Consider the following 27,283-nt stretch of genomic DNA (forward strand, 5'->3'; position numbering starts at 1 on the left):
GGTATAAAATTGTGGTTGAAAGTCAATGATTTTCTCTCTCTCTCTCTCTCTCTCTCTCTCTCTCTCTCTCTCTCTCTCTCACGATCCTTAAAATAATAATCAGTGAAACAAAAACTGTGTTCAAGTTTTTATCTCCAGGATGTTGTGAACGTTATGTGATAAGACCTATTATTATCATCGATCGTCTCTTCTCCTGGGAAAAAAATAACTCCCGGTACTATATGTTTTTCCTAGGAGGTTCAGAGGACGTATAACAAGACGCACTATACTCGGTCCTTCCCTCTCCTAGGAATAAAAAGGGGTATTGGAATTTTTTTCTAGGAGGCTCAAGAGTATTTGTGATATGGATTTATTTTAGGTCGTCTTTTCACCTAGTATTAAAAGGCTTAGGTTAGGTTAGGTTAGGGTTAGGTTGGTTTAGGTTAGGTTAAGGTTAGGTTATAGTAACACCTGTGACAGTGCTGAGAGACGCCACAGACTGTCAGCCACCAGACCGTGACATCATTAAGGGATAAATGTTGCTTAAAGTTGGTTTAAATTGGCGGCGTTCATGACCCAACAATGGCGTCGTCGGTCTAATTACAGGTAACGTCTCTCACCTGAACCTTATCAAGGCCAACTGCTGCCGTGTTTATTTGTCCTGTCGTGACGTGAGGGTGTGTGAGGGTGTGTTGAGTGTGTGTGAGGGTGTGTTGAGGGTGTGTATGTGTGATGTAAGTCAAGGGAACGATCGTGTATGAACAGAATACATAATATTCATACATATACATACACACTACTCATCATTCCGCAGAGTATTCACCCCTCCTCCCTCACCCCTCCTCCCTCACCCCCTCCTCCCTCACCCCTCCTCCCTCACCCCCTCCTCCCTCACCCCTCCTCCCTCACCTCCTCACCTCCTCCCTCACCCCCCCTCTCCCTCACCTCCTCCCTCCCTCCCCCACCCTCCTCCCACCCCTCCTCCCCCTCTCCTCACCCCCTCCTCCTCCCCTCCTCCCTCACCTCCTCCTCCCTCCACCCCCCTCCCTCACCCCTCCTCCCTCACCCCTCCTCCCTCCTCCTCCTCACCCCTCCTCCCTCACCTCCTCACTCCTCCCCTCCTCCCTCACCCTCTCCTCTCCTCCTCACCCCTCCTCCTCACCTCACCTCACCCCTCACCTCCTCCTCCCCACCTCCTCCCTCACCCCTCACCCCCTCCTCCCTCACCCCCTCCTCCCTCACCCCTTCCTAGCCCTGACCTGGAAGTAAACGTGTAGTGGGCGTACCAGTCAGGTCAAAGCCTCTTGTGGGCGTGGCTCTCCAACACACAATACCCCTTAACCTAACCTAACCCAAATGACCCCAGGTACTTACCTTAACACCTTTACCTTAATTAACTGCACCAGGTCAGCCAATCACACACAGGACCCCAAGAGACGTTAGATTAAGGTGTGTTTTGAAGATTAATTAACGTAAGAGAGGAAGGTTTTGTAGTAGGGAATGAAGAGTGTGGGTACAGTGGATACAGCTTCTCTTGTTCTGTAGTTTATTGATCAAGAGTGTGGGTACAGTTATCTTGTTTTGCACTAGTGGTGAAAAAGAAGTTGGATACAGTTAGCTAGCCTAAATTTCTCGACCCCGTTACTAAATATTAGATCTTGACAAGGGCATCTGGCCTACTGTTTACCGACCCCGTTTTAAGAAAGTTCACCAGGACTGGAGGCAGAACGAAGGCTGACCTCTCCAGTGTATACCCCACCTTGTTTTTATATCAATGTCTTAATTAATCTCTAAGACAACTTGCGGTGAGGTTAATGAGACACTTTGAAGAGGAGAGACTTAAGTGTACCTTTATACAGTGGACATAGATACATACTACAGGTTGTCAGAAGCTTAATAAGTTTTGAAAGTCCCGACGCTTAGATATGCACCTTGGTATGTCAACTCGGGTAAACTGTCAAGCATATGTAAATTACTCTCTCTCTCTCTCTCTCTCTCTCTCTCTCTCTCTCTCTCTCTCTCTCCCAAACACGTGCACACAAAAGCTGTCATAAATATCACCTCAGTTGTTGCCGGGTTCATAGCACCAGGGGGCGAGTGAGTGAACAAGTCATCACCCACCACAGTCAAGGATACAGCCGCCGTGTCAACAAAAGACTAACAAAATAACAAAGGAGGAATTGATTTTCAGAGGATTTTTTTTGTTCTCCTTTGTGCGTGTTTGTGGGCGTGTTGATGGACGTGTTTACATTTATTTATTTATTATCAAGGACTCAACACACGATAGCTACAGTGTTGTGGTGGTGAGGTTATTCAGTCCACACACACACACACTGTCCCTCAGATCACCACACCCTGGGGCCCCTCACAGCATACCGGGAGAAAGTTTTCCTTCAGTAAATGTTGAGTAAGAGAGTTCAAGTGAGGGAGGGGGTGAGGGGTCGACGGAGGAGGGAAGGAAAGGTGTATGGGGGAGGGGGGGAACCAATGAGATTGACTCACTGACGCTTGAAACTGACTCACTGTGGTTACTTAGACTTTGTGGTTCTGACCCCAGACCCATTGGAATCCTAAAGCCTCATTGGACTCTAAATTCACTCTTGACTTAAGAAAGATTAATTAACTACAGCACACACAGGTAAGAGGGACAGGCAAGCCTCCACTGCGTGATCAAGGTTATCTGGTCTGGCACACACATACACACACACACACACACACACACACACACACACACACACACACGCGGGGGTGGGTGTCTTGGTGTGACGAGAGGGTAACTTCATGTGGGTGGGGTGGAGGTGGTTAAGGGTGGGTCGAGGGTCAGGAAGGACAGTGGGTTTAGTGGTCAAAGAGGCTAGTGAGGGTGAGAAAGGGGTAGGTTGATGGTAGGATGATAACGAGGGTGAAAGAGGATGATACAGGATGTTCTTTAAGGGGTGAGGCTGGAAGGATGATGAGGGGAGGGAGGTAGGGTGGAGAGGAGAGGGTGAATTAAGGGTATGGATGATTGAGGGAGACTAGACAGGGTGAGGGAGGAAGGGGGTGGGGTCGCCAGGAGGGTGATACGTCCCCCCACCACCACTCTCAGTATTACTCCACTAACGTGTAACTCAATCCATACCCTAACCAAACATCCAGTCTTACGTCCGTCTATACAAAAAAAAAAACACTATTTCCAGTTGAGTAATTTAAGCCGTTCATGACTGACTGACTTGACTGACCCGCTTCTGACGGAGGAATATCATGTCGTTCGTGGGCCTCCGTCAGGTGGATCTTACACACACACACACACACACACGGGTTTGTCTTGTTCGTGAGCTATTGTGTGGATCCAAGTCTTGACCCCACCCCGGCATATTTCTTCTTCGGATTATCCACCAGACAGACAGACGCAGACAGAAGGGTATACAGACAGACGCAGACAGAAGGGCATACAGACAGACGCAGACAGACAGACGCAGACAGAAATCAGCTGACGATATTGGTGTCCTCTTTGTTTACCTGTACGTATCTGGCGAGCCAATCATCGCCCGCCTGTGACGTCACTGATAGGCTGAGATGATTGTGATTGGTCAGTTTTTTTATCTCACTTTTCACACGTACTTAAAAGTTTGGCTATTTTTTTTTCATGGATGAGTCGTAATTTTTATTTATTTTTATTTTTTTTTCTGTCCTAGCTGTGTGTGTGTGTGTGTGTGTGTGTGTGTGTGTGTGTGTGTGAGGACAGGGAGGGACACCTTACACTCCCTAAATGGTTCAAGGATGTCGGGATGAATCTTGCCCCCCAGCAGCCACCTTCAGGGACACCCACACTGGCTCTTATCCTCTCACTGTGTTGACGACTTTGTGGATATTACAATAAGGTCGTCAAGCGCTGCCCTTATTTTATTATCCTACCTAACCTAACCCACTTCCCTTCCATCTTGCCCGCCTTCCTATCCTCTCCCTCTTCATTCCTTCTTCCTTCCCTCTTTACCCCTCCCTCTTTCCTTCCTTTCCCCTCCCACCCCCCTCCCTAGAGTTGGCCAAGTTCTTATATAAAGCAGACAGGCAGAGGGGAGAGTTATGCAATGTTTACTCTCCAGAACAGAGCCACACACACTAGAAACTTTCACATTGGCACGGTCAATATATATATATGTACCTCTGTGTCATGGTGTTTGCCTGCCTTCCTGCCTGCTACATCTGCCTGCCACGATGCTCTTTAACTTGTTCATTAGTTGTCTCTTACACCTTGATCTGTAACCTGTACACCTTGACCTGTAACCTGTACACCTTGACCTGTAACCTGTACACCTTGATCTGTAACCTGTACACCTCGACCTGTAACCTGTACACCTTGACCTGTAACCTGTACACCTTGATCTGTAACCTGTACACCTCGACCTGTAACCTACACACCTACACCTGTAACCCACACACATTTAGCTCTGTATTCATTAGTATTTTACCAAGAATAAAAACGCATGTTACAGTGACACGGATAAATAGATTAGCTGGATGATCTTTACTTGGATGTGGATAGTGGAGATGGATGCTGCTTAATCCGTCCTCAACGTGGCTATAGGTATACCCGTTTTGTATCGATGTGGGTGTGGTGGATTCCTAACGTACATCCTGTTGACTGCGTGTCGATACTTTTTTTGGCGTGAGTTATACCAGAGTTACAGCTCGTTAACTATTCACTAACCTCTCATTCTCTCCTCGTTACAGAATGGATAACATGTCATTCGGGACGGACGGGTCTGATCCCCTGGGGGTTAATGGCACCGCCAATGGTTTATCGTCTGACGGGAAGCGGAAGGCGCCTCAAGACCCCGATAAGGTGAGTGTGTCACCTCTGTTTATTGGTCACGGCATTCCTTCCTGTGTGTGTTTCTATAGTGGTGTAGTTTGAGGTGCTGTATATAGTCCTCTGATATGTTTGTGTTCTGTGGTGTTAGGTCAAGACATATATACAGTACAGGTATATTACGGTGTATTTAAGACATTACACTAACAACTGTCTGTATGTGTGTCTGTGTACAGGTGATAGCGGTCTTGGGGTCAGGGGACTACGGGCGAGCCATCTCTCGTCGGATGGTCAACTCTGGCGTGACTGTGTACATTGGCTCCAGGGATCCCAACAGGAGCAAGATTAAGTGAGTATAAGTAATATTACCTCTTGTGTACCTGTGACCCGTCTCTCTCTCTCTCTCTCTCTCTCTCTCTCTCTCTCCCCCAATTTAAGGAAGCACCAACCACTCACCTGATTGACAACAACAGGAGTGAATGTCACCATCACTCCTCGACAGGTAAGCTAGGCAGGTGAGTGTGTGTTTTGTGTCAGGTGAGAGGGAATTTTGTTACCTGTTCTTTATAAACTTCACCTGATTTACTTTCTTTCTTTCTTTCAGCTTGTAATACCAATTTATTCTCTCTCTCTCTCTCTCTCTCTCTCTCTCTCTCTCTCTCTCTCTCTCTCTCTCTCTCTCTACAAGGTGTGTGTTTCAGGTACAGGGACCTTAATTAAAATGAGATAAGGAAAGGTGAGGCTGTAACTTCTATCAGGTGTCTACATTATGTTGTTCAAGCCCACTAACCCACCCTTCAACCCACCCACTCCTCATCCTGCCCACTAACCCACTCTTCACCTCACCCACCCACCCACCTACCCACTGTATACTTCTCCTTTCCCACCGCCTATCACCTGAGATCTGGAATGTGTCTGGGTGGGTTACCAGTGAGGCTTATAGGAGGTTTGTTATTGGTTAGCCCACCGTATCTGCCCACCCCCCTTGCCCACCGTACCTTTGCCCGCCGTCCTCTGAAGCACCATAGATAACGGTTTCCACTGTTAACTGTTTGGAGATAGAAACGTACGTGTGTGTGTGTGTGTGTGTGTGTGTGTACAGCCACCCGCACACGGTTCCTGTTTGGGTCAGTTTAGTATAGCCCTCAGTGTCACCGCCAGGTAGGTCAGGTCAGGTCAGTGTAGTCTGCCAGTTTCTTGTGGTCATTTGTGTTCCTGGGTCAACTCTGTGGGGGATGCTTGAGAAGAGAATGACTGTCTAGAATTTTTAGATATTTGTAATGATTGTCTGTATGTCTGTCGGGAGTGTAATAGCTGTCTCTTCTGTCTGTCTGAGTAATGTAATATGTCACTGTCATTGGATATAGACAGACTTAACAGAGGCCACACGAAATGAGTGGATCAGTGAGTTAGGTCATACGGTAACGTGTGTGTGTGTGTACAGTGTGTGTGTGTGTGTGTGTGTGTGTGTGTGTGTGTGTGTGTGTGTGTTTGTCTTGTTGGATATGTGTGTGTGTGTGCGTACAGTGTGTGTCTGTCTGTCTGTCTGTAAGTAACATGACAGACTGACTCATTGACAGTGACTCGCCGCTTCACAAGTCATTACCCAGGATGTGATGTGAACCTTTTTTTCTTGTCAGTCTGTATCAGTCTTTCTGTTAGGTATTTGACGCTCGTGTAAGTGTTGACCAAATCTTCCTCTGTGTGTAAGGTTTAAGAGTGAGAGTGTGTGTCGTTAACGCTGTGCTGTTGTTAGTTGATGGTGTGTGGTAGGGGGGTGTGGTAGGGGAGGTGTTGTGGGGGGTGTGGTAGGGAGGTGTTGTGGGGGGAACAGTGGGGAGGTGGTGTTGTGGGGAGGTGTTGTGGTGTTGGTGGGGGTGGTATGGTGGGGAGGTGTGTGTGTGGGGGGGGGTGTGGTGGGGAGGTGTTGTGGGGAGGGTGTGGTAGGGGAGGTGTTGTGGGGGGGGGTGTGGGGAGGTGTTGTGGGGGGGTGTGGTGGGAGGTGTTGTGGGGGGGGGTGTGGTAGGGGAAGGTGTTGTGGGGGTGTGGTAGGGGGGTGTTGTGGGGTAGTGTTGTGGGGGGGGTATGGTAGGAGGTGTTGTGGGGTGTGGGGGGAGGGTGTGGGGGTGTGGTGGGGGGTGTTGTGGGGGGGTGTGGTGGGGAAGGTGTTGTGGGGGGGTGTGGTAGGGGAGGTGTTGTGGGGGGTGTGGTGGGGAAGGTGTTGTGGGGGGTGTGGTAGGTGTAAGGAAGGTGTTGTGGGGGTGTGTAGGGGAGGTGTTGTGGGGGGTGTGTGGTAGGGAGGTGTTGTGGGGGGGGTGTTTGTGAAATAGGGGTGGGGGGTGGTGGCATGGCCAGAAGGTGTATCTTTCATCACCAGCAGGAGATGAGCCGCCCATAAAGGCCTCCTCCGTATTGTGTTGGAATAATGGTGGTGGTGGGGATGGTGAAGAATGTGGTGACGCTGGTCTGGAGGACAAGGTGGGGTGTGGGGGGGGCAGGGCTGGAATACCTTTTCTTTAAGGTGGCTCTAAACCGAACTTAGAATAACCCGTGTTAAGAGTTTCGAAAGCCTGTCACGGTATGACTGTCCAGGCAGCCTCCGTCTCACCCACCCACGTCTTCAATGGTCCTCTGATACCGCGTACCTCGCCTCCCTGAATGACCGATTGTCCGCCTTTCCGTGGGTCTCTCTGTCTTCGCTCTAGTTAGACAGATAAAACGATACTGTATTAATAGACTGATTCACTGGAGGTGGGAACAGGTAGACGAATTACCAGGTACACAAACGATCATTCAGACAGGTGATATTCTTTACTTAGGTCACACAGGTAGAAAATACGCCACCCCAAATATTCGATTACTTTTTGAACGATTTCTTTAAGCTGAGGCGGTGTATAAAGTATGTTTGATCTGTAACCCACTGTCATAATCTGTTCAGTCAAGCGGTCCTACAGTGGATTGGCCAATTTGAGTGTGAACTGGTGGAAGCGGCCAATACTCACGGTAATTGACCACCGACCACAAATGTCGTCGCGTTTATTGCATGGTAGGGAGTAGGTGAGGGTTTGGTGGTGGTAAGTGTGTGGTGAGATGGTGGTAGAAGGCGAACTTGGGTGAATTAACCAAAATCCTCAACAAAACTCACGCCATCAACCACACAAAGGCTCTCAACCTCAATCCATCAACCACACAACCTTAATCAATCCATCAACCACACAACCTTAATCCATCAACCACACAACCATAAACAATCCATCAACCACACAACCCGGAAGATAAGGTGAATCGTGGAAACCCGGAACTAATATATATTAAACTTGCCACCCTTCCCTAACCTTCCCTCCCGTGAAGCATTTAAAGCACATCAACTCTGGGAAAACCTGTAGTAGTGGATCCCAGTGACTGACACACACCTGGCACACCTGACACGCTTGACACATATTACACACCTGCCATATCTGACACGCTTGACACATATTACACACATCTGATAAACCTGACTCATATTACACACCTGATATACCTGACTCATATTACACACCTGATATACCTGACATATCTGACACCTGATATACCTGGCACGTCTGATATACCTGACACACCTGACACGCTGGTCTTGGTAGGAACCAGGGGGCCGCTTAACATGATTTGGTCAGATTCCACTCGTATACGGGTCATGACACGCTCTGATTGGTTCGTACACTCAATGACGTCAGTATGAGGTGGGTCTTGTCCACTATGACGTTGATTAGTGTGTCGTGTTAGGTACCTGTGTGACCCAACCTAAACCTAACAGCTTAGTCTTCACCTCGTTCACATAGTCAACTACACTGTACCACCATAACCACAGCCATGCCATACATTTAGATTTAGGCGTGAAATAGGTAAACACTGGTTTGGAAACAAGAGTAGTGGATGAATGGAACAAGTTACCAAATATCATCATTAACTCGAATACGCTGAATAGCTTCAAACATAGGTTGGATGCTTATATGAGCAATAGGGGTTGGGTGTAAACGGGACTGTCCAGTATGGGCCAATAGGCCCGCTGCAGTTTCCTCCATTCTTATGTTCTTATCACAGCCACACCATCACAGCCACACCACCACAACCACACTACAACCACACTATCACCATCATACCACCACAACCACACTATCACCATCATACCATCATACCACAACCACACCACCAGGAACTAGGTGAACCACACACACTATTATGTTAAGAGAATTTCACTACTATAAAACTGACCCAGTCCGTGTACCTCACCTGGCCGTCACTGAGGCAGGTATACAGGTGTGCGGGCCTCATTAGGTTAGATTAAATACTGGAGTAGATTTTTGTTTATCTTTTGTTTCTTTGTTGTTGTTGTGGTTACTTGTTTTTGTGACACACACACACACACACACACACACACACACACACACACACACATGCATACATACTGTACCTGTACTATTACTAGCACAGGTGAGGTGGTCGTGTCTCCCCCCTACACAGGTATCCCCCCACCTGTACCTCACCATGCTACCTTTGGCACCACTTGTATAAAACCAGTCACAGGTATCGCTTAAACCAGGAACTGTGTGTCTGTCTGTCAGCACAAAAAACCTAACCTAACCTACCATTGCATTTCGTTCGATTTAATTTATTCTGTTCTGTGTATCGAGCACCTCAACACCTCTCGTAGTTGTTCAGTAACTGGGGGTAGTATACTGGGTCAAGAGGTAGAGGGTCATTCAGTTCTAAGAGAGGTCAAAGGTCAGGTAGGTCAAGGTCATTGAGAGAAATTACTTCAGAGGTCAAGATCAGGGTAGGATAGGGTCAGGGGTCAAAGCCAGAGAGGCGAAGGTCAAGGTGGTAGCAATATTCTTTGTTTACATCCGTGTTATGTAATGGTTGGTGAGTCAGGTCTGTGGTCCGTCAATACCGAGGTTGTATAATCGAGAACCCTTGACAATACGCTCAATTATACGCCCTCTAGCCTGTTGTTATAGAGGCTAAGAATATGTCAACACGCCTCTACATACCTCTATAATGATGATTGCACCGTCAGGAAGTATTATAGGTGTTGTGGGTAGAGTGTCGTAAGCCGGGGGGAGGGGCATCTTAAGTTGGGTTTGGGGAACTGTCTTGTGCTGTTGCCCAACTTGGTGGCTTTGTTGTTGAGGCGGTCGATTGGATGATGATGATGAACTCGTGGCATAGGTGACAGATGGTGAGAAGTGGCGGTGTGTGGTGACGGATGGTGTGTGTGTGGTGACGGAGGGAAAACTTGAGAGCAGTGAGTGTGAGGAACCGGTGTGAGGGATGACTTGTGAGGGAGGGAGAGAGCAGCTGCGTCAGGAGTGAGGGGGGGAAAGCAACGGTGGTTTCAAGGCAGATATCAACAGTAACTAAAACGAGGCAGCGGCAATTTATCCAGAAGGAGGACACTGGGGAGCAACAGACGGGGTAGCTTCCACCTTCCAACTCATCCACCTCCACCTGTCACGCTCCACCGGGCTAATGAACCTCACCTGGCGAATCATAGTTCATTATACCGTATGACCACTACATAACCCCGTGTGTGTGTGTGTGTGTGTGTGTGTGTGTGTGCGTGTGTGTGTGTGTGTGCGTGCGTGCGTGCGTGTGTGTGTGTGTATGGTCCCCATACGTTCAGTTAGTGATTTCCTATACAGTCACTTACTGTTTACCTGTTCCGTTGATTAAGAAATAGTACAGGTGTAGTTACAGGTACAGGTAAAATACAGGTACGTAGGTGGAGGTATGGATGGGGGTGTGGATGGGGGCATCGATCGACCTTGGAAATTCCTCTGGGCCCACAGTCAACCAGTCGACCTTCCCTACACTCCATCGATCGACACACAACTCTCTGATCCTTTGTCGTATGCTATAAGATTGGAGGTGGTGTGGGGGGGCTTATCTACACACACACACACACACACACACACACACACACACACACACACACACACACACTTATTCTAGACCAATTAGTAGGGCTCAGAAACACTAGTTACCCCTCGGCCCTATGAATATAAGTCCCGTTTTCGGAGATGTCAGATAATTCCTTCTACCTCACTTTGGCATCCGTATGTTTGTCTGTCTCACTCTTATCAGGTGTACGGTCTGTCCATCAGGTGCACGGTCTGCCCATCAGGTGTACGGTCTGCCCATCAGGTGTACGGTCTGTCCATCAGGTGTACGGTCTGTCCATCAGGTGTACGGTCTGTCCATCAGGTGTACGGTCTGTCCATCAGGTGTACGGTCTGCCCATCAGGTGTACGGTCTGTCCATCAGGTGTACGGTCTGTCCATCAGGTGTACGGTCTGTCCATCAGGTGTACGGTCTGCCCATCAGGTGTACGGTCTGTCCATCAGGTGTACGGTCTGTCCATCAGGTGTACGGTCTGTCCATCAGGTGTACGGTCTGTCCATCAGGTGTACGGTCTGTCCATCAGGTGTACGGTCTGCCCATCAGGTGTACGGTCTGTCCATCAGGTGTACGGTCTGTCCATCAGGTGTACGGTCACAAGGTATTGGTTGTTAGATGGTAGTCTAAGGTCAAGGTGGCAGCAGGTAGTGTCAGCAGCGAGCAGGCAGTGTTCTTGATAAACAACCCCGCCCCTTGCATCGATTTGTTCCGTATGACCATTGACCTTTTCTGTCTCTGTCTGTATAGCTAGCGTCGAGAACACCATCCAGAATTCATGTTTCTTTATGGGTAAATGTCAAGCCTCATCATGGGTGAAACGGCAACAAGAACTAGTCCAGAATAACCGGACCCCGTTACTGTTCTTCTGAAGGAGGCGAGGCTGGGGGTGGGGAGGGGGGACTCTGGTGGAGGTTAAGTTTTGCTTCATCATCTGGAGGAGGAAGGGAAGCGGAGCGGTCATTCAGTGTGTGAGGGTAGAGAAGGAGGGAGAGAGAGAGAGAGAAGGAAGATATACTGGAGAATCACGAAAGGAGAAGAGAAGAAGTAGGAAGAAGAGGAGGAGGAAGAAGAGGAGTAGGAGGAAGACGAGGAGGAGGAAGAAGAGGAGGAGGAAGAAGATGGGCTCAAGAAACCGTAAAAGTGAAAGACGGAGGAAATTGCAGTTGTTTGTTTTTGGTTGAGAACACAAGGAGAAAGTTTAGAAGAGGAGAGAAAGGGGAGAAGGGAAAGTAAGGAGAAAGGGGGAGAGTACTGAGAGGCAAGTAGGGAGGTGTGGGGAGAGAGGTTGAGAGGAGGAGGAAAGTGGGGAGAGACAGGAGGGGGAGTTTATGCTGAGTTGGAGGTAGGGAGGGGAGGAGTGGGGAGGGGGTGTTTGTGGGTCAGTTCAAAGGGAAAGAGATGAAGTTAGTGATGTAGCGGAGGGTGGGGTGAGGGGTGATTGGAGGTCGTGGGAGATAGGGGAGGGAAGGAGGGTATAACGTGCTGGAGGGGAGGGAAGGAAGGGGGGGAGGGGAGGGAAGTATGTTGGATTGGTGGGGAGTAAGGGAGGTTAAAACAGGTTGGGGAAAGATGTCAGTGGGAAGGAGAGGGGAGAGGAGGGGGGGGAGGTAAGGAGGTCGTTGCCTGTGCCCCAGTAAGGTGAGTGAGGGAGGGAGGGAGGGGTCTACATACCCAATAGGCGTGCAAGTCACCGTTCACCACGACCACCACCCCGCTATCGTCATCATCATCTCTTCCATCTCCCGTCTTAGCCTCAGTTCAGTCAGTCAGGCATAGCCCTCCCTCGATCAGTCAGTCATTCAGGTTCCTTCAGCTTGTCATGGTAACTGGACTGAAATATTCACCAGTCGGCCCATATGGTCAACACTCAGTCGACCAAAAACCTTAACCTGCATTTTTCACTTGACGGAAATCCCCTCCTTAACCTAACCTAACCTACACCCCCCATCTCCCTCACCCACCTCCCTCACCCACACACCTCACCCACCTCCCTCACCCACACACCTCACCCACCTCCCTCACCCACCTTCATGGAACCGAACCGTATCATTGTCTGTTATACGCTATTGATGATAACTGTAACGGGGATGGTGGTGACGAGACCTATACATGGACAGCGTTACCCCGATCACCACCGTCACCACACATGATCTGGACGCCTGTAACGCCGATTTAAGCACCGTTTGCTATATGTGTAACGTAACACTTAATAACAGGAACCGGATGGTACTGTTTGGTAGTGACTAACGCTGACTGTCTGTTACGAGTGATGTCATTGTCCAATTCACCATTGTTGTTGTCATTGTCATCATCACCACTACTACCACCATCAACCACCATCACCCCCCATACCATCACCCCCAACCACCCCACATATGCCATCACGGCCCCCACACACACAAAGGTAGTCTCAGGAACCTTTCAACGCGTGACAAAGGTCGGTGTCTTGTCATGGTGAGGTGTTGAATGGTTGTCTCCTTGGGTCCCATACACACAGGTGAGGTCAATTAACGCTCACACCTGGTCAATTAACTTGCACACCTGGGTAATTAACTCGTCCTTAACTCATCTCTCGTCCATCATAAAAAAGAGCGATGTGGGTGGTTGTTTGACACAGAGAGAGAGAGAGAGAGAGAGAGAGAGAGAGAGAGAGAGAGAATGACGAAGAACAATTATTATTATCATGATAAGTTAAAGCGTCACCACAATTGAAATAACATGACGGTGTTGTTTGGCTGATGAACAGGTGTTGAAGGCTGAGGAGGTGTTCAACCGTGATACATTTTGTTCAGTTAAGTTCACCCCCGTCCGTCCGTCTTCCGTCAACACGATCACTAGACCAAACTGTAATAGAACTGAGTGAATCATAGTAATTCAGTATTTTATTATGATGTTAGATATTCTCGATGATGATTAACTAAAGATAATGACATAATTAAGAATGTTAATAGTGAGTTTCAGTAATGATAAGGTGTTTCAGCGTCAGTAAAAGGTTAAAGATGGCTTTTTTAAGACATTGTAAGATCTCAAATGTCAGTATGTCTTGTGGTGGCATAAGATGACGGTGAAGTTGGGTAATAAATTGATGCAATACTTGTGAATTTTATATCATCCATAAGAGGTTGAAATTCAGATGGAATCTCTCTCTCTCTCTCTCCCTCTCTCTCTCTCTCTCTCTCTCTCTCTCTCCCAAGGTGTACAAGGAACACCCACCTGACCCCCCCCCCCACCTGTCCTGGGAGGTCAGAGGTGACCACATGTGCTGGTGGTGGATCCTTGGTGCCCCTGACTGACTTAACCCTGACACGTGTGGAGGAGGAAGAAGGGGGTGAGGAGGAGGAGGAGGAGGAGGAGGTGGAAGGTGAAGGAAGAGGGAGAGATGCAGGAAGGAGGACAGGAAGAACGACAGGGAGGAGGAGGAAGACTATTAGAAGGAAATCACACACTGTCACATCTGTCACATCCGTCACATTAAGACAGTATACCACAAGCTGTCCACACATCTCATGCCAAGGTCCCCCCCAGGTGAAGATTGTCACGTACAGGTGTGTGTCTCTCACGGCGGCAGGTAATAATATACAGTTGACCCAGAGCCGCCCGATCTTAAACTGTATTACACTCAAGGCTATACTGTACTACGTTCTGTAATGTGGATATATATGATTCTCTCTGACACACACACACACACACACATATCCTCCGTTTCCCACAACATTTACGCATTCCCACACCTCTCCTTACGCCCTTACGCCAGGGTAATTTTTTCTACGCATTATACTCTCCAGATTACGCCACTATCCTCGCTGTCTCTCTCACCTCACTCTCCTTCTCTGCGCCATTCTCACAGTCTCGCGAATCGTAGAGGTCATCACCAGGGGTCACGACAAGTGTGGTAATAGACAGGTGAGGTCATGACTCACCTGTGCTGCCTCGGCCTTCACCTGGAGACGTATCCTCTTCAAGGTCTTGTTTGAGTAGTTCCCTCTTATTGTTTTCCCCCACCTTAACAACTTCCTCCTCCTCCTCTTCCTTCACCCTTCCACACTCCCCACAATTCTTTCTCCCAACTCTTCCTTCTTCTCTCAATCCTCCTTCTGTCTTCTTCCTCCTCCCTAACACTCCCGTCATCCACCCCCCTCGTCCTCCTCCCACCCCTCGTCCTCCTCCCACCCCCTCGTCCTCCCCCCCCCTCGTCCTCCTCCCACCCCTCGTCCTCCTCCCCTCGTCCTCCTCCCCCTCGTCCACCCCTCGTCCTCCTCCCACCCCCCTCGTCCTCCTCCTCCCTCCCCCACCCCCCCCTCGTCCTCCTCCCACCCCTCGTCCTCCTCCCACCCCTCGTCCTCCCCCCCCTCGTCCCACCCCCCCTCGTCCTCCTCCCCCACCCCCTCGTCCTCCTCCCCCCCTCGTCCTCCTCCCACCCCCTCGTCCTCCTCCCACCCCTCGTCCTCCTCCCACCCCTCGTCCTCCTCCCACCCCCCTCGTCCTCCCTCGTCCTCCTCCACCCCCGTCCTCGTCCCTCCCTCCTCCCACCCCCTCGTCCTCCTCCCCCCCGTCCTCCTCCCACCCCTCGTCCTCCTCCCACCCCCTCCTCCTCCCACCCCTCCCACCCCCTCGTCCTCTCCCACCCCTCATCCTCCTCCCCACCCCCTCGTCCTCCCTCCCACCCCCTCGTCCTCCTCCCACCCCCCGTCCTCCCTCCTCCCACCCCCTCGTCCTCCTCCCACCCCCTCGTCCTCCTCCCACCCCTCGTCCTCCTCCCACCCCCTCGTCCTCCCTCCTCCCCTCCCTCCCCCCCCTCGTCCTCCTCCCACCCCTCGTCCTCCTCCCTCCCCACCCCTCGTCCTCCTCCACCCCCCTCGTCCTCCTCCCACCCCCCTCGTCCTCCTCCCACCCCTCGTCCCTCCCACCCCTCGTCCTCCTCCCACCCCTCGTCCTCCTCCCCACCCCCTCCTCCTCCCACCCCTCGTCCTCCTCCCACCCCTCGTCCTCCTCCCACCCCCCTCGTCCCTCCTCCCACCCCTCGTCCTCCTCCCCCCTCGTCCTCCTCCCACCCCCTCGTCGTCCTCCTCCCACCCCTCGTCCTCCCCCCCCCCCTCTCCCTCCTCCCACCCCCTCGTCCTCCTCTCCCCCCTCGTCCTCCTCCCACCCCCTCGTCCTCCTCCCACCCCCCTCGTCCTCTCTCCTCCCACCCCCTCGTCCTCCTCGTCCTCCTCCCACCCCCTCGTCCTCCTCCCACCCCTCGTCCTCCTCCCCACCCCTCGTCCCTCCTCCCCCCTCGTCCTCCTCCACCCCTCGTCCTCCTCCCACCCCCTCGTCCTCCTCTCCCCCCTCGTCCTCCTCCCACCCCCCTCGTCCTCCTCCCACCCCGTCCTCCTCTCACCCCTCGTCACCCCTCCCACCACCTCCTCCTAACACTCAAACAACCAGGTAGCCGGAAGTCCATCGTTGAGAGTCTCATGGTGTAATTTGGGAAGATAATTGAAAGGGGCATCTCTGGTCCATGGTTCACATCCGGGAGTCAGGGTAACACTCGTCTCTCTCTCTCTCTCTCTCTCTCTCTCTGAGATCTGGACAGGTGTGTGTGTGTTGACATAATCTTCATTCGCCCACTGAGCGTAAGTAGGGGAGGATCCAGGATCCAAGAAGTTGTGGGTGGGGGAACCTGGCGAGCGCAGCGAGCCCATCCAGCAGGGGGGCAATATCATGGGCATTTTAGGCCACTTTGAAGCTGTTAACACTTGATAATAGGAGATATTCTGAAATCAATGGTAAATACTTTTTACTGCACAAAAACACCTGAGTACAATACTTTATTAAAGAAAAAGTATTGGAATTTTCTGGTGAAAAGGGGGGGGGGGTGTCTGTACCCCCTGGATCCGCCCTTGGTAAGACACTTGAAAACTGTTTTACTGCTTGTGTCTTAAATTCTGTATTACGTTGTGTTTCAAACCTAACCTAACCTTGTTTTTCTTCTTTTTAGGAATCTGGTGAGGCAGACGGGGGCGGTGCTGGCGGCGCAGGAGGTGGCTCTAGCGGCAGCCAAGATGGTGGTGGTGGCGGTGGGACGTGATCACTACGACTACCTCCCCATCACTAACCTACGAGGGAAGATCCTTATTGACGTCTCCAACAACACCGAGAGGCGTAGGGGTCCACAGTAAGTACACACACACACACACACACAAAATCATGTTTTATTGATGTAATGTAAATGGATATGCTTTGTTAGTTGAAAATACAAGGTGAGAGAGATAGTTATGGTGTGTGTATTTGCTCTAGTATCTCTGTCGTGTCTTTACAGTTACCGGAGCAATGCAGAGTACCTACAGGGGCTGGTGCCGGAGGCCAAGGTGGTGAAGGGCTTCAACGTGCTCTCTGCTTATGCTCTCGAGAACGGCGGCCTTCAGGGGAGCAAGGAAGTAAGTCCTCGGCCGTGTGTGATGACGTGACTCTACTCTTTATAATACTGTACAATATTTACTTAGTGACAGTAGAGAAGTTTGTCATCATTGTACTGTATTCAGGTTGGCTACTTTTGATAAGACTGGTTTCAATACCTTTGTCATTATACAGTACAGGTATTATATTATGTTTTTATGTATTATAGTAATAAGGTTCATTTATAATAAGACTTAATGTAATATAACTTTCATCATCATAATATTTGCCTGTCATAAAAAGACTTTGAAACATTATTATACGACTGTTCATTGTTGGAAAAGTTATTTGAGCAACCCCCCAAAAAACCAAGCCGAATATATGAAATGTGGACAGATGACTAATGAAGCATTATTTATGACAGGTATTCCTGGCCAGTGACCACATAGATGCCAAGGCCAAGGTATCAGACTTAGTTCGGATGATGGGATTCCACCCTGTAGACTGGGGGAGCCTCCAAGCGTCCCGTGACATAGAGGACGTCCCCTTGCACCTCATGCCGTCCTGGAAGCGTCCCGTTGCTGTCGTGTTTGGAGTCTTCCTCTTCTTGTGGCTGCTGGCTCTCTTCTCGTAAGGCATATTTGTTTATAAAGGAAAACCACTTAAACTATATGAAAGACTTCAGATTAACAATAGTCATTTGAATTTATATATAACTACATTGAAATCTCTTTTAACAGACTATATATAGAGGGGAAAGTTTTTTATATCAAAGGTCCTTTACACGTGAACTCCCCTCCATCTAACGGAACATATGGAGATTGAAAACCATTATACAAAGGTTTCACTGTATAATTAAAACTACGTCGTCAGCAGGGCCGGATTTACCAATAGGCCAAGTAGGCCATTGGCCTAGGGCCCACCGGTATCTGGGGGCCCACTGAAACTAATTTGTTGCGCAGCAGGCCAGCGTATAACCTTGTTTCAAGTGTACACCGAGTATTTCATTATATATATTCACAACCATAAGTAATAATGAATAAGTAATAATGCAGATATAAAATTTTGGTTAACAGATCCTTAATCAGCATGTTCAGGAGTACCTATACTGAGATTTTGAACAAAATCTATTTTTTTGGTCGAAAATGACACAAATTGTAAGTCTTATGCCTTACAGGATTTTCGGCCAAAAAATAAATTTTGTTCAAAATCTCAGTATAGGTACTCCTGAACATGCTGATTAAGGATCTGTTAACCAAAATTTGATATCTGCATTATTACTTATTCAGATGACTTACAATTTTTGTCATTTTCGTTGTATGGCAATATGAAATATGATGATCTCAAAGCCCAACTGGAATTGGTTGTCAGTACCTATTCCAGTGACCTGGAAGCATCTGTTCTAGATGAGTTTTTGCAATTTAAAGACATTTTGTCTTCTGAATCTGACAGGTCAGTGACAAACATCTCCACTTTGCTGAGGTCTTAAGACAACTGCCTTTCCAAACATTAGTATCTTGGTAAGAATTTTCCTTACCATCCCCATTACAAATTGTGAAGGAGAGAGGTCTTTCTCTACTCTATCTAGGGTGAAAAATCACCTGAGGTCTACCATGGGACAAACCAGATTAAACTCACTTTCATTATTATGCATTGAATCTGGCCTCCTACAATCCCTTGACACAAACAGTATCATTGACACATTTTCCATGAAAAAAGTAGGAAGAATTTATTTTGAAATTCACAGTTTGCTGTACTTCATGTGCTTACAAAATTGTTTATGCTTCAAGTTAATTGTATTTCTGTCATTATTCCCATATATAAGATGTACATGATATAGAACTAATTTGATTAAAAGTAATGATGTGTCACATTGTGTTGAAATTCTTATTTCTTACATTATAATATTATGATATTATGTAATATTTGATGACATTTGGCCATTGCAAAATAAGTACAGTAAAATTTATATATATATACATACTGTATATATATATATATATATATATATATATATATATATGTATATATATATATATATATACTGTACATACATACATACATACAGTATATTGATTATTGAAACATGCAAACATTTCTATAAATTTGGGGGGCCACTGATGAGTTTGGCCTGGGGCCCACAAGTAGGTAAATCCGGCCCTGGTCGTCAGTAACACACAAATACTTTCCAGGTTCCAGATCTGTCCCAACATCGCTTCTGGTGAGTGGACTGAAAAATGGAGCCACATTGCCATGAAGAACTTCAACAGAGTTCTTGCCATCACTGCTATCTGGATCCTCTCCTTCTGCTACATCCCAGGTTGTTCTTCCTCTAGTTTATGATTAATATAGTAGTTCTTTTTGGATCATCTTAGTCATTATATCACCCACAACATTTGATGAGAAGTTGAATAATATAGTTTTATAAGTGGAATAACTAATAAAAATTAATGAATATATTGTGACCATTGAAGAATCTAAAAGGACTGTAGTCTTGTACATCATTATTAACATGCGTGTGGTGATGCAGGTCTGATAGCGTCTTACATCCAACTGTGGAGAGGAACCAAGTACAGCAGGTTCCCCAAGTGGCTGGATGACTGGCTCAAGATGAGGAAGCAACTGGGACTCCTGATGCTGGGACTTGCAAGCTTACATGTTAGTTTTCTGTTTCTTGTTTGATTTTGTAATGCAACTCTAGTCATGTATCCAGCATTATTTGTGTTTGTTATTTAAAAAGCACTCTTCCTCTAATACCTTACTGTGGGGTAGATTAAAGAAATGAAAGCCCCAGAAAAAGAAGAACATAATAATATTAATCAGTAACTTTGTCATTCAGATTTATAATTGAATAAGCATATTTATAAATTATTCGGGTATATATAGTTCAGTACTGTATGAATGTAGACAAAGTTTGGGAACCACTGTGAGTAGAAGAACCCCCCCACACCTTCATATCTTTAACTAGCAAACAAAGAAGTCAAAATTAACTCTTTAAACTCTCACCTAGATCCTTCATACTAATTCAATGTCCAGAGTAAATTGAGTTTTCTGGTTTAGTTATGCTATCTCAGCCACATACAGATTGACCTAAGTACTGTACACACCTCCTAACTATTCTCTTAGTATCATGTGTTACCTGTGGACCTCATTAATTAATTGTCATAACCAGTTCACCTTTGTCTCGTCTCTCATACTTCCTCCTTTAACGTGACCAGCCAATCAAAACCCAGATTAAAAGTTAGGGGGGCTACCACTCTTAATTAGATACAGTATGATAGAAATATATTAATTACAGTTCATAATTCTTCTTAAACTGTACCAGGCCTGCATCTCTGTGGCGTACGTGACCCCTCAGACGACATCCTGGGTGTACGAGGATCCCGTTAAGGTTCAAGCACAGGTGATAGTGGATGAGAATACCACCACTACCGACACCATCACTATCTACAACGATGAATTCAACTGGCGAGGAGAGCTTTTCCTCACTATGGGTATGTAAACAACAGCACTTATGAATGTTGAAGGATATATGTTTGAGAATGTATTACGGCATTGAAGAGTGTGCAGTACAGTATTGAGATTTAGAAAGATATATTTGGGGAATTTCAGATAGTTAAGTGATGGATCATATATAGCTGTGTGGTTAAAGAAATCATTATAGATGTTGTTTGTATAGTAATGGCACGGTTAATCTATTAATCTAATCCATCCTAACATAAACCAACTTAATTTAACCTTAGTCACACCGCACCACCCATACTCTCAGTCACACCGCCCATGCTCTCAGTCACACCGCCCATGCTCTCAGTCACACCACCCATGCTCTCAGTCACACCGCCCATGCTGTCAGTCACACCACCCATGCTCTCAGTCACACCACCCGGCTCTCAGTCACACCACCCATGCTCTCAGTCACACCACCCATGTCAGAGTAGTTAGTATATTATGAATGGTTCCCACATAAATATAGTCGAGAGCCTTTGACTGTGATTACTATACAAATTACCAATCTTTATAAGTCGTCTGTTTCCCACCGTAAAGTGAGGCTGATTTACCATCCTTCAACCACCCGTGTAAATATCTCTAAGTAACTATGATTTTAATGTTGAATATTCAGCAACTACCAGACCAAACAAGGTAATAATAATAATAATAATAATAATAATAATAATAATAATAATAATAATAGAATAATAATAATAATAATTAAAAAAGTATATCAACTACATCATGGAAGCAACTTTCATCAGTGTTTCGACAATGTGTACTGGAACAAAACTCCATGGATAGCACACTGTTTAAAAAATATATAACCTGCATTTCCTTCCATTTGAACATTTGTCTTTATATTATAGTTACGTGATATTTTTTCCGTGTGTGTGTGTGTGTGTGTGTCTCGTCGTGCATTTATTTTTTTAATTTCCGCAGGAGCCATTGCCATGTGTCTGACGATTGTACTGGGGATATCGTCTCTACCTTCCGTCACTGCTACATTATCCTGGCGGGAGTTTACCTTCATACAGAGTAAACTTGGCTGGGTAGCGTTGATTTGTGCCGCCGCTCACGACATCTTCCTAGCCTGGCAGTTTATGTTCCTCTACTGGGGATGTTTCAGAACACTCCCTATTGGCCCACAGGTAAGGTTGCAAATTGAGTAGAAATTTATACCGGTATGTGTGAACAATAACAGTACTGTATGTAAGGCGTATTTAATTAGATAAGAATTTACCGTAAGTTTTAACTATAAATATGGACTGGAATAGTTTTCTAATAATCAATCTTATAATACATCTTGCACCAGTAACGTACAGTCGGGCACAAAAGTTCGCTCCCCATCATGAAACCGAGTCGCGGGAATGAGTCTCCAAACTGACTTACCCTGACTGTTTCATCTCATTTGGGGTCGAACTTTTGACCCGACTGTACACATGTTGAAGTAAAATGTAGTTAAGTGAGAAAAATTACATTTTTTTTATTTTATTATTGTCTTGTATTTCAGTATGCCCTGTACCCTCCATTCATCGCTGTCATCATGAAAATACCCTTACTGCTCCCACCTGTTGACAATTACCTGCAGAAAATCAGAAAGGGATATGAACGTGGTAGTCAGTATGAAGTGAGGAAGTCTGAAGTAGCTTAGAGTATGTCTTAAACAGTACAGTACCACCATGCTCATACTTACCTTGGCCTACAGTGATCACTCTACCTTGTAAAGAACTGTGATGTGTGTCTCAGCTTTGTGTAGGTAGGACTTAAGAAGGCAAGGAAAAGTATTTGTAGTTTAAGGACACAATAATTTTAAAAGAGTTTTTAATATGAGCTTCTGTTGGTTGAAAGTAACAGGTACTTAACTACAAACTATGTGAAGAATTATTTTTATCTTGTTTTTAGAGATATTGATGAACCATGACCTATTTTATCTCTTCCGCTTATGATATTCTTCTGTGTTTGACTTAGACCGTTGCCATAGGGCTTTTGTGTTGTATACAGAACGTTTACATATATCAATCAGTTGGAGTACCATCCTTATATCTGAGGGTTGACGACCACAGTCCTCTACTCTAAATGTTCTTGGGCTGTTTTGACCAATCCTCTTAAGATTTTGTATCTCTGGGGACCCATTTTTTTTATTTCATTCACCCATCCCAGTCTCAGTCTTCCCCTGGCCCTCCACCCTAGTCTCTACCTTCCCCTGGCCCTCCACCCCAGTCTCTACCTTCCCCTGGCCCTCCACCCCAGTCTCTACCTTCCCCTGGCCCTCCACCCCAGTCTCTGCCTCCCCCTGGCCCTCCACCCCAGTCTCTACCTCCCCCTGGCCCTCCACCCCAGTCTCTGCCTCCCCCTGGCCCTCCTACCCTCAACTTTGCCCATTAATATTTATTATCTCTTGATCCCTTTCTTTTTTCTGTACATTTCAAGTATTTCTCTTGAAGTTTTTGCTAATTTTAGTATTTCTTCATTTATTATCTTGTCAGTGTAGCTTACTTTTTGGAATTCCCCTTTAACACCACATTTCAAAGGCCTCCAACCTCTGTCTGGTGTCTGCTGAAAGTGTCCACACTTCTGACTCATACATCAGTCCTTGCCATATAAAGCCTTTCAGCAGCCCTTTTTCTCAAATTGAAATTAATACATTAACACCAAAATTGATTACATTTGCTATGTTGTCTTCATAGGATCATACATACAGTATTACAATGTCCCATAGGAAATTATTTTTGTAGATAGAAGTTGTGAAACTGCATTTTAATATTATGATGAATTACAACATCTTTAATGGTGTTAAATTTTACAAGTGGTGTTTGATACAGGTAATGTTTTATAATCTGGACCAGCTTGGGTTTTATCCCCATTTTGTGTTTACGTTATTTAACTTTTCATTGACGAGATCAGTTACATAATATGTTTCTGTATAATCTGTGCTTGGTTAGTTAGCCTGACACAATTATTTGGGGCACAATTTTATTCACTACATGTATTATTAGTTTAACAGAAAATTGCCTATGCAAACAATTTACAAGATTTAGTCCTAAAATTTCATATAAACAGTTATCGTACTTTATAATTTTAATCTGCAAAAGTTTGTCATATTGTAAGCTGTTATATTTACTGTAAACTGAGTCCACATATTGATACAGTATATTTACTTGTTATTAAAGTACTGTACAGTAGATCAGTAGGGTTATGTTTCACGATTTTATAAAAATGGATATTATTACTAGCCTACCTAACACCCACTGATATTCTGATTGCTGTACAGTACCTGTACATTCATATCTAATCTTTTAGAATTTTTAATTTCACTGAAATATGTTTGCTATACAGTACATATCTTTATTTTCAATGTTTGGCCATTTTGCAAGCAGACAAGCATGTTGGTAATTTTGAAAAATAACTTGCAAACAGGCCACAGACCCCATTTATTCGCTGATGGGATACTGAACTATCTCGTTCAGCAGTTTAATCACAGGTCATGATGTGACCACACATCACTGGATCGGCCAATCCCGAGGCACTGGCAGTGTGACCCCCGAGGGTAGGCATATGTGCCTGAGCTGACAAAGACAGTTCTCCCGTCCCATCATTACTATCAGTGCCTGTGGTGTGTTGACTGGACCAACTATGGATGAAAGAAAGAAGTTTTATTTGACGCTGGCTGAAGCAGAGTGGACAAAGTTTGTTGCCGAGGGAGGAATATGAACAAATCACTTAAGTGAACATGACATTTTGAAATGGCTTTACACTTGAAATCAGTTCACCTCATACATGTGTGGAGAAATTCCTCTCCATTACAGATATACCAGTAGGGAAGGAGGTAAGTCTGCATGAAGTTGCCATTACAGACTCCATGGGGCACTAAGAGGACTTTGTTAAGTGTAACTGCTGTAAGTTGTGTCAAAGCAACGGCTGTGTTACAATAATAAGACCAGATATAAGTACAGCTCCACCAACAAGTCTGAGTAATAACAGCAGATAATTTTTTATTGTTTTATGTATTGAAGAAACTTAACTCTAAGTTCTTCACCCTTCAATTAAACACTGTATATTCCTTTTATTTGCCTTTTATCACCGGAAATAAATAACCATATTGAATGAATATTGTGGTCTTTTTGCAAATTAACCTGTAAGAATAGGAGTTATTTTGCAAAATGGCCCAATTTTCTTGAAAGCAGTCTTCATTAAGCAACAAGCACAGTACTACCACATTGGAAACACTGCTTTTTGTCTGATCAGCAGAGTTAAGCAACGTTGGTTCTGCTGGGTGAAATGCTGTAAGCAGTCTACAGTAGACATACGTGAGAGCCAACACCACCATTGACTTCCTGAGCTAATTGAGATATTTGGGAAGAGACGGTTCTAGGAAACAGCTGGATCTAGTCATAATAAACCTTTAGTGTGAACATGTTACTGTACTCTGGTGATATTCACTCTTCAGCAGTCCTGTGATATACTGTGCATCAATGGCCTATTAAAACCTTTTTGTAAAGAACAGCAAGGACTCATCCAGTCACTTCAAACTGGAAAGGCTGTTGTCCTGGGATGTTTCAGCTAATTATTCGAAAAGTCTTCCTTTGTAAAATTTACCATGGAGCATAAAGAGGTTGGAGGCCTTTGAAATGTGGCGAATGTTAAAAATAAGTTACATAGACTGGAAAACAAATGAAAAAGTACTAAGGTTATCAAAGACTTCAGGAGAAATACTTGAAATTTACGAGAAAAGAAAAATGAGATACTTTGGTCATATAATTGGGGATGAGAGGATGATAACAAATATTAATTGGTAAAGTTGAGGTAGGAGGGAAGGCAGAGACTGGGATGAATGAATGAAAGATAAACGGTGTCCCCAAAGAGATGCAAGATCTTGTAGAATTGGTAAAATGAGCCTGAAAACGTTTAGAGAGGAGGCTTGTGGTCGCCAACCCTAGCCAGTGATTGTCGAAAGTGCATAAGAGACGTGACAGACTGCCCAAGCAGCTAACGGGCCGATCAGTGGTGACGATAAAAGTAAAAGATAAGGGGACGGTACAGAACTGGTTGATTGGCAGATTAGGATTTAATTCACCATTTATCAGTTTACTAGCCGTTCAGGCCGTTTGTCACTACTTTTATTAATTACTTAATGAACTTTATTGTCCAGTGTTATTGCAAGAGGAAACCTGTAATTGGTAGTGTCACACTGGATAACACCTTCCTACATGTGTCTCGTGCTGTAACTCGAACACAGGAGACAATAGAGAGATGCTTACTTTACCACTGTACCACCAACACCCATTAACATTGCTGACACGAGTATCGCCACAATAGACCATGTTGTTCATCGTAGTTTCTAGACTAAATAAGTCTTTACTTTTATGTTCATTATTTTGTCACTTGGTCGAGTCATTTATTTGATCAGATTTAATTTGAATTTGTTTATTTTTGTACATACTGATATATTTGTTTGTTAATATATTCTGTAATTAAAACTACTGCATGTATTTCAATATACCCCATAGTAATGAGGTGATGACTGGTGGGATCTATTCCTTGGACCTGTTATACAAAGAAAAGTTAAATTTGTGATTTTGTTAAACCCTAAGAGGCCAAGAGTCGTAACAAACATAGAAAACGGGAAATTTGCATCACAGAAAATGGGAAATATCTACTTTCCGGGAAAGTTGGTTATCATATCTACTTTCCCGAAAAGTAGATTATCTACTTTTCAGGAAAGTAGATTATCGACTTTTCAGGGAAGGAGAATATCGACTTTTTGTGAAAAATTACCTAATTTTCCAAAGTAGATTATCATAGAAAACGGGAAATTTGTATCACAGAAAATGGGAAATATCTACTTTCCGGGAAAGTTGGTTATCATATCTACTTTCCCGAAAAGTAGATTATCTACTTTTCAGGAAAGTAGATTATCGACTTTTCGGGGAAGGAGAATATCGACTTTTTGTGAAAAATTACCTAATTTTCCGAAGTAGATTATCATAGAAAACGGGAAATTTGTATCACAGAAAATGGGAAATATCTACTTTCCGGGAAAGTTGGTTATCATATCTACTTTCCCGAAAAGTAGATTATCTACTTTTCAGGAAAGTAGATTATCGACTTTTCGGGGAAGTAGATTATCGACTTTTTGTGAAAAATTACCTAATTTTCCAAAGTAGATTATCATAGAAAACGGGAAATTTGTATCACAGAAAATGGGAAATATCTACTTTCCGGGAAAGTTGGTTATCATATCTACTTTCCCGAAAAGTAGATTATCTACTTTTCAGGAAAGTAGATTATCGACTTTTCGGGGAAGGAGAATATCGACTTTTTGTGAAAAATTACCTAATTTTCCAAAGTAGATTATCATAGAAAACGGGAAATTTTGTATCACAGAAAATGGGAAATATCTACTTTCCAGGAAAGTTGGTTATCATATCTACTTTCCCGAAAAGTAGATTATCTACTTTTCAGGAAAGTAGATTATCGACTTTTCGGGGAAGTAGATTATCGACTTTTTGTGAAAAATTACCTAATTTTCCAAAGTAGATTATCATAGAAAACGGGAAATTTGTATCACAGAAAATGGGAAATATCTACTTTCCGGGAAAGTTGGTTATCATATCTACTTTCCCGAAAAGTAGATTATCTACTTTTCAGGAAAGTAGATTATCGACTTTTCGGGGAAGTAGATTATCGACTTTTTGTGAAAAA

At 45.4% G+C, this 27,283-nt stretch overlaps 1 protein-coding gene across 1 annotated transcript in view; it reads left to right on the plus strand.

Moving 5' to 3' along the window:
* Positions 1 to 22,783, plus strand: part of LOC121854226 (metalloreductase STEAP4-like) — a 41,221-nt gene extending 18,438 nt beyond the window's left edge. The window contains exons 2-11 of the mRNA XM_042348734.1: positions 4,693 to 4,804; positions 5,008 to 5,120; positions 16,692 to 16,868; positions 17,013 to 17,130; positions 17,514 to 17,719; positions 19,282 to 19,409; positions 19,620 to 19,747; positions 20,415 to 20,583; positions 21,521 to 21,729; positions 22,092 to 22,783. Of these exons, the coding sequence (XP_042204668.1) occupies positions 4,693 to 4,804; positions 5,008 to 5,120; positions 16,692 to 16,868; positions 17,013 to 17,130; positions 17,514 to 17,719; positions 19,282 to 19,409; positions 19,620 to 19,747; positions 20,415 to 20,583; positions 21,521 to 21,729; positions 22,092 to 22,232 (1,501 nt within the window). The 3' untranslated portion in view covers positions 22,233 to 22,783. The remainder of the gene's footprint in view (positions 1 to 4,692; positions 4,805 to 5,007; positions 5,121 to 16,691; positions 16,869 to 17,012; positions 17,131 to 17,513; positions 17,720 to 19,281; positions 19,410 to 19,619; positions 19,748 to 20,414; positions 20,584 to 21,520; positions 21,730 to 22,091) is intronic.
* The last annotated feature ends 4,500 nt before the right edge of the window (positions 22,784 to 27,283 follow it).

The sequence above is a fragment of the Homarus americanus genome, unplaced genomic scaffold (genome assembly GCF_018991925.1).
Source record: "Homarus americanus isolate GMGI-L3 unplaced genomic scaffold, GMGI_Hamer_2.0 scaffold13284, whole genome shotgun sequence".
Lineage (NCBI taxonomy): Eukaryota > Metazoa > Arthropoda > Malacostraca > Decapoda > Nephropidae > Homarus > Homarus americanus.